This window comes from Bolinopsis microptera, chromosome 9 (genome assembly GCF_026151205.1).
Source record: "Bolinopsis microptera isolate Bmic1 chromosome 9, MBARI_Bmic_1.0, whole genome shotgun sequence".
NCBI lineage: Eukaryota > Metazoa > Ctenophora > Tentaculata > Lobata > Bolinopsidae > Bolinopsis > Bolinopsis microptera.
Window position 1 is genome coordinate 3149032 of NC_087080.1, and position 8059 is coordinate 3157090.

At 35.6% G+C, this 8059-nt stretch overlaps 1 protein-coding gene across 1 annotated transcript; it reads right to left on the reverse strand.

The window, feature by feature from the left end:
* Positions 1 to 2508: 2508 nt before the first annotated feature.
* On the reverse strand, positions 2509 to 6902 carry LOC134820346 (eukaryotic peptide chain release factor subunit 1-like). Its single transcript, XM_063830653.1, has 12 exons — positions 6814 to 6902; positions 6312 to 6428; positions 5807 to 5865; positions 5412 to 5583; positions 5047 to 5153; positions 4748 to 4860; positions 4429 to 4636; positions 4091 to 4217; positions 3860 to 3947; positions 3225 to 3297; positions 2898 to 3103; positions 2509 to 2624 (listed from the first exon to the last, which is right to left on the reverse strand). Exons 1-11 carry the CDS (start codon positions 6894 to 6896, stop codon positions 2940 to 2942), a joined length of 1311 nt encoding a protein of 436 aa, XP_063686723.1. The 5' UTR covers positions 6897 to 6902; the 3' UTR covers positions 2509 to 2624; positions 2898 to 2939.
* Positions 6903 to 8059: the final 1157 nt, after the last annotated feature.

Genomic DNA, 8059 nt, shown 5'->3' on the forward strand with positions numbered 1-8059 from the left:
CATGCCTATGAACATCACAGTGACAGTTTTACTATTGACAACTATAAATTTGCCATTTTGAAATAATGTAACCCCAGGGGATTAAATAGGGAGGCCTTTAGGTATATTGAGAAGTATAGAACTAATTGCTTTGGTTTAAATAGGTGCAAAGTTGAAAGATAAGGTCCTTAGTTTTTAATTCAATTTTTGAAGCTTTTTTCTATTTGTAGTTCATTTCCATTTACCACGTGTATTTTATTTAGGTAATTTGATTCTCGATTTTTTGAGGCATTTTAGATCTTCGTTTGTTAAGTACTAATTAAACTAACCAACTTAATTCCATTGTAGCTAATGATGTAATCTTACGAAGTATACACTACATTTGCGTGTTTCACTGTCTAGCCCACCAACCATAATCTAAGAAGAAAAGAACGCGGTATTAAGAAGCTTTTTGTTAGATCAGTAGATTTATTATTTTGAATGTGTTGACAAATCTTAATACGAATTTTCAAAAATCGGATAAATATAACATTTTAACCTGAATTAAGGCTGGGGGTTCACCCTGAATTTTTTGTGAAACTTGGTTTCGAGATAGCAGTTGACCAACAAACTAGGACCGGTGACCGAACTTTTGAGGGGGTCCCGGACCCCAACCGCCAAACGGTGCCCGCGGGGCAGCCACGCCCATATTTGGTCCAAATTAGGCCCAATTTAGCCAAATACCCTGAACATGCCCAAAACCCAGATTTTAGGTGCTCTACTTGTAGCTAGTGGTCCCCTGAACTCGTATATGAATTTTCATCAAGATTGGACAAAAAATGACTGAGTTATGAGCCAAAAACCATATGACCATATTTGGGCATACGCACCAAATTTGATCGATTTTGGCCCATAAATTGGTCAAATATCAATATTTTTGAATGAAACCAACTTTATATGGAAGATAAGCCTATACTACAGATTCTCTATGATTATCAGCTCAATATCTACCTAACTGTGGATTCTGTGTTCAATTAATTGCAAAAAATGAACAAAATCGCCCATATCTCAGTTCGCGATATTTGCGAAACTGATTTCGTTCAAAACAATAGAACTCAATAGGGTTTCAATATTTTTACATGAAATTTTCAGAATCAACGTAGAATCGCATTTCGACCTTAAGTTTTAATATGGAATTTTGAGTTAGGCCTTTAAAAAAATTTGGCGGCCAAATTCTGAAAAATGCCCGGCAAATTTCAGAATTTGGCCGCCAAATTTTTTTAAAGGCCTAACTCAAAATTCCATATTAAAACTTAAGGTCGAAATGCGATTCTACGTTGATTCTGAAAATTTCATGAAAAAATATTGAAACCCTATTGAGTTCTATTGTTTTGAGCGAAGTCAGTTTTGCAAATATCGCGAACTGAGATATGGGCGATTTTGTTCATTTTTTGCAATTAATTGAACACAGAATCCACAGTTAGGTAGATATTGAGCTGATAATCATAGAGAATCTGTAGTATAGGCTTATCTTCCATATAAAGTTGGTTTCATTCAAAAATATTGATATTTGACCAATTTATGGGCCAAAATCGATCAAATTTGGTGCGTATGCCCAAATATGGTCATATGGTTTTTGGCTCATAACTCAATCATTTTTTGTCCAATCTTGATGAAAATTCATATACGAGTTCAGGGGACCACTAGCTACAAGTAGAGCACCTAAAATCTGGGTTTTGGGCGTGTTCAGGGTATTTGGCTAAATTGGGCCTAATTTGGACCAAATATGGGCGTGGCTGCCCCGCAGGCACCGTTTGGCGGTTGGGGTCCGGGACCCCCTCAAAAGTTCGGTCACCGGTCCTAGTTTGTTGGTCAACTGCTATCTCGAAACTAAGTTTCACAAAAAAATCAGGGTGAACCCCCCCCCCCCCCCCCCTTAAACCATGCGTTTGAGGAACTGTGCAAAACGCTAGACTCGGAAGACACACAGAGAAATAGTCTATCATCTTTTTATGTTCGACATTCATGACCACATTAAATATACAGCGAATACCAGAATGTTGGACCTTTCACCCAACATTAGTAATAACATCAGTTGGCGGCAATGCACCCGGCATCTAGTGGAGTCTTATGTAGTATTTATCAAAAAGAGGATATGAATAGATAAACTAAATTGTGGTAAATAAGATCATGCCATAGATCAGTGATAAATGATGGAAAATGAAGTTAATGACTGCCACATCATCTGAACTGTAATTAGAGGAACAACAAAGGGCAAGTTTAAATTTAAGTTTGAGGATTAAATTTCATTAACTGAACAGCGCTTGCGCGCTTTCCTCTCGTGTAGAAATTGTTGTAGCTTTCTTTATTTCTCTGATTAACTGACATTCGGCGCCGCGCGCTCCACACAGTGAAATTACGTAAGACCTATCATTTATATAATCGTCATTTCCCCATGACTTTTAAATACGGAAACCATGCCCGTCTCAACATGAACAGTGGGCATTTTCCAAAGAAAATGACCCACACAAGGAAAATAACAACACGGAATTTTATTTTGAGAATTATAAAATCAAATTAAGCAATGTTCTTCACTTCGAGTCTTTTTCTCCTGACTGAAGTCGGCCTGATACCCATGGCGATCAGCAATGGCGCGTTGTCTGTATCTGTGGATGGGCAAATTAGCAAATAATAATTATTGCAATCAAGCATCATTACCAAGAAAAAAGTGACTCAACCTAAAACTTGAGAGGAAAACAGCTTCCTGTTTGTAATTTTCGTCGTGATTTCTTTAAAAAGTTAAGGTACTCTGAAGTTTCAGACATCAAAGTTACCAAATGGCGAGAAATCGATAAGCTTACGAACAGAACAAGGCTGTCGGCTGATGTGAAAAATGTATCCCTTGACTGATGGAAACAAAACAATTTCATAAATGTCACCTGTATCATGGTTATTAGGCCCGGTTTAAGGCCGTCCACATGTCAGAAGTCAAAATCGTCCAAATCATCCTTGTCGTAGTGGCTATCAAACACTTCAAAGGACTGGAAGTCGACCTTGTACCGGAGAATACCCCCAACTCCACCAAATCCCTTACAGAACTGGGAGCCTTCTTGTGATTTGTCTGTGATGATCTCCAGCGTTGCACCTGGATGATGCAAGTATCTGTTATTATCACAATAGTCAGATGTTTATTTCGCTTAGTTTATTTAGTTAGTTACTTAGGGCAATTAAAAATACTCTCATTATTTAATAAAGAAGCGAAGTACCGAAGGTTTTGTAGTTGTTTGCAAACCACTCTATCAATGCCATCTTCTCCAACACCTCTAGCTCTACGCCAGCCTGAAAAACAATATTTTGCTAGAACATATCATTTAGTAGTACCTGTAACAATTCTGCCGTTTTCTGACAAATGTGGACAATTTTTTAAATTTTCGATTCTTTTATCCAGATTTCGTTTTTAGGTCAAGATCTATCCCTAAAAACCATCAGAAATCATCAGAACCAATCACCAGCCGGCCCCTGATATATATGCCTTTTTACAAAAGTGCTTACTTGTATATATAAACACTTTTGTAAAAAGGCATGATTAACGTTACATGCAGATTGCAGAGCATTATGCATAAGCGGTAATATCATTGATCAGAATCTAATGAACGAATTTGATTGGCTGTGTCTTTGTAAGCTAAGAAAACAAACACGCCAAACCTACCTACGATATTATAATGACTCTACAACTGTAGATAATCGCTACTTTTACATAGCTCATTAGAAAATTCCGATATTTATAATTTTATTCTTAGATATCACTTAACAAACACATGTAATTAAGTAAAGTACGTGTAAAAGTACGTGTAAAAGTACGTGTAAAAGTACGTGTAAAAGTACGCATCAAAGTACTGACGTCCATAAAGAGTGTTTTGTCCTGTTCATCGTCAGGTCGAATGTGTATAACACGTTCTTCTTCCGTTTGGTGGTTCTTCAAAGTTATCCTGAGTTTTAAAATTGTTTAGGATTACGACCATATAATCTATAAGTTTTAAATAGCTCAACAATTTTTTCTCTAAATTCAGCATTAATTTTACATTGTATTAATTTAACATTATATTGATATAAACCAAATTTCCCATCTCACCGCATAACATCCAGATTTTCCCACACTATCAGAGTTTCTACAGCTCCCATATCGAGGGCCTTCATGGTGTCTTCTACTCCGAAGCAGTACTTTCCCGTATCTTGTGAGATCTCGTCAAAATATCTGCCTGAAATAAAAAACATGATGAAAACCTAACATGAAATGTGATGCTTATTATAACTGCCCAACAAGCTGAGAATGTTGCAACCCGAGAAGGAATTAAAAACTACGTCATCAAAAGTTGTTATCAGTAGCCACCGGCTGAATTCAATATGAAATACAACGAAAAATATCCAACTTCTATTAAAACTTCATCACTAGAGTTACTCGAATCTTACCGATAAGTTTTTTCTCCTGAATGAACTTTACATTAGCTAGACACTCCTGCGATAGTTCTATAGCCTGATTGAAGCCATTCTCTCCACCGTACGAGACGTCCACTAGTTTCAATACCTTGGTTTGTAACCGAGGGTCGAACATGTCCGAACCGCTCAGCTCGCTCTTAAAATCTGCTGATCCCGCCAAAATTAGTCCAGTTACGTTGGGCTAAGAAAAAGAGGGGATTAGTAAGAACAACTAGCTCACAGAAGGAAACCAAATAATCACATTTTTTAAAAGTAATGCTAAACAATGACCAACAATTTCAGCAGACAATACCTTGTCGTTTGCTATGAACAGACCCACGGCAGTTTCGGCCACTTTTCTGACGTAGTTGTGCCTTTTTTCCATACGGAGTCGAGCGAAACGGAGAGCGGACTGACCACCTCTTCCTGAGGAAATATAATATTAAATATTATAAATAATCTGAGAAAGCGGTACATTACAGTGTGGGGAGACTTTTAATGTACAGCTCACAAACGTAACTAAACAATTAAACTATTAACTAATAATACTGAAACAATTAAAATATTCACAAAATCATCAACTAACTAATTAACAAACTGCAATACACTTACCGTGTTTCTTAGGCAAGTCAACTGTGAACTTCTGGAGAACATTCCTGGTATTACCACAGAGTGTACCAAACAAACAACCGTTACCGTCCATAACTATGAACCCAAATCTGAAATAGTATTATATTTTATAACACCGGCTTAATTGAATATCTAATTGATTTAAGAACTGAAGTGGGGGCCAGGGGGGGGGGGGGGGGGGTGGTTTTGGCCGGGGTAACTGAAAGACAACAGAATAATCAACAACCTGTTAGATTGATTATACCGATTCTAAAAGGGATTTTTATTTATCAAACGCATTCAATACTCCGCACAATTTCATGACATACACTTGTTATAAAATTAACAAAGAAAGAGATAAGAAATACCTGTTATCATCGGCTAGGAGAGCGTCCAGGGCCTCCGTGTGGAACTTGTTATCACACAAGTACAGAGATGTATTGATCGGTTTAAAGGGCTCGAAGTCAATGTTAACCTTTTTTTCTTTTCCTTCGTCTGTGATGATGGTACCACAGTACACTACCAATCCCTTTGGAGGCACTGAAACATGAGAATTTAGTCAGATGTTCTTAAATCTGATATTGTTTTCGATTAAAGAGCGGTCCATGACCACTGGAAGGTTCTGCACACTTTCCATTATAACTTAGAATGATCAAGATTCTTTAAAGATGTAAAAGCATCCGATAGATTACCTCATGTAACTCTCAAATAAACAAATCTAAATAACAATGAGTTTTAGTGATAAACTGAATACAATAGTCACCTCTGTTGTAGAGCTTTATTCTGTGTTGTACAGAAGTTATAGCTCCCAAAACGGAAAGCCTGCGGAGTAAATCATTATAATTACAGTCTGTTATCTGTTAGTGTTACAAACCGGAACTGTTACATACTGTTACAGTGTTACAGTCTATAACAATCTGTTACAGTCTTTAACAGTCTGCTACAGACTGTGACAGACTGTAGTTCTCGTTAGAAAAATTATAGTACACTTTTTGCAACAATCCAAACACTTATACAAAATCAAAGTTACAACTTCTAGCATATGTTGTAAGATGGTAACGAGCACCTCTACATATTCCTTCTCAAAAAATAAATTCTAATTGCTTGTTAGTTAATGGAAACTAAAGAAGGGGAAATGTATTAATTCAGATTTCCGAGATTCTATGATATAAATTATAAACTAATATAGCAGCTAGCTCTAAGATATTGATAGTAACCTAGTAACCAGATAGTAACCTAGTAACCAGATTCAGATTTATAAGCTTTACCTGTTTACACGTGACTTAATGTTAGCCGCCGTTCCGTACTCTTCTGCTAGCAGTTTGCTAACTCTAGCTATTTGATCTTTAGGTGGGATAATGAGAGAGATCATACTGGTTCCGTTACTGAAATTAAAAGTCTTATTTTTCAGCAGATTCAGTTGCTTGCATTCTTTAACATTAGACCTGAGCAGTCCTCGAGTAGATTATTACAAAGAGGTAACCAGAAAATAATTGGTGCAGCAAACATGTGCTTATATAATGTATTGTATATATTTATTATTTATTCATCATGATATTAAAACATTAAAATTGACATTTGATAGTAATGATTGCAAAAAGTTGTTAAAGCCATAATTTACAATTATACGATCTATTACATATTGAAAACTAGTTTAAATTATTTGAACATTTAACGTAATGCATGAGTTCAGGAAATACAAAAAAGCACATTTAAAACTTTATTATATAGTGATTTAACAAGCAAGAGTTAAGCTCATAATAGAATTACCCTCTAGCGGCCTCCAGACTTTTGATTAGTTTCTTGATCTTCCATATTTCAACATTTCGGTCAGTTGAATCGTCACCAGACATCCTTGCCTAAATGTGGTTTAGAATAAGATAAAATGCAAATTTTGATAAGAGACTTTATATTTCTATATTTTAGGTGGTTGTTCGGTTGAAAAGGGTATTTATAGATGAGTATGAACATTGACCAGGTGTTCGTATTGAAAGGTTTTATCATTATTTCATTCTAAAAAGGCTGATTTTTAAATTTCAAATGCTCTGAGCAATTAGATTGCAGGAGTAGTTGAAACACAGATAGAGCTTTGAAATTGAATGAAATGACGAGCTAATTACAATAAATCCGGGTTTATTACATTATACTGCACTGCTTGGCTCAACATGAAAAATCACCTAGATTTACAATAAAACCAATACCACATATTTAAAGTGATGACTTGATTGCTTGGAACAGTTCCAGCAGTCTTTTATTAACTGAACAATGGATAAAGAAATTTCCTATAATTTACAATAAGTCTTGCAATTCTACTGTCTAGCCTATTCTCCATAAGGTATAATCTAACCAATCTTTTCCTAAATTAGTGGTAGCAAAGATCTATTTCTAGAGTTCTAAAGATTTTTTTCCAAACCACAAACAGATAAAATAAATAAATAAATTTTAACATTTATTACACGCTTCGACATTAAAATATACCCAACAAAGAAATACATTTAAGTAATTAAAGCGAGACTTAGTGTTGAAATACCAAGATTATGGACTTTTTATCAGTTCAGATTTTATGGACAAATATTTGTATGAAGTTCCCAAAATTATGCACTTTCATATCAGTTCAGACTTTATGGACAAATATTAGAAATATTATCAAAAGCTAGGTGGAAATAAAACGTCTTTAGCGTATTTTTAAAACATTCTACAGATGATAATGATCTCACTGAGTAGGGTAGTTCATTCCAAATTTTTGGTCCACAAAACATAAATGCAGCATCCGTTCGTCTGAAATGAGGAGCAGGAGGAACTTTCAACAAATAAAAGTCATCATCTAGTCTGGAACTTTGTCTTCGTACTTCCCTTAGATTGATGTGTCCTTGTAAGTACTGAGGGGCTATGTTATTAAGACACTTGAAGACCAGAAGTGATATTTTGAACTTGATTCTGAACCAAACAGGTAAAAAGTGGAGCTTTTTGAGGTAAGGCATGATAGGTTCACGTATCTTTTTTCCGTAAAGACCAA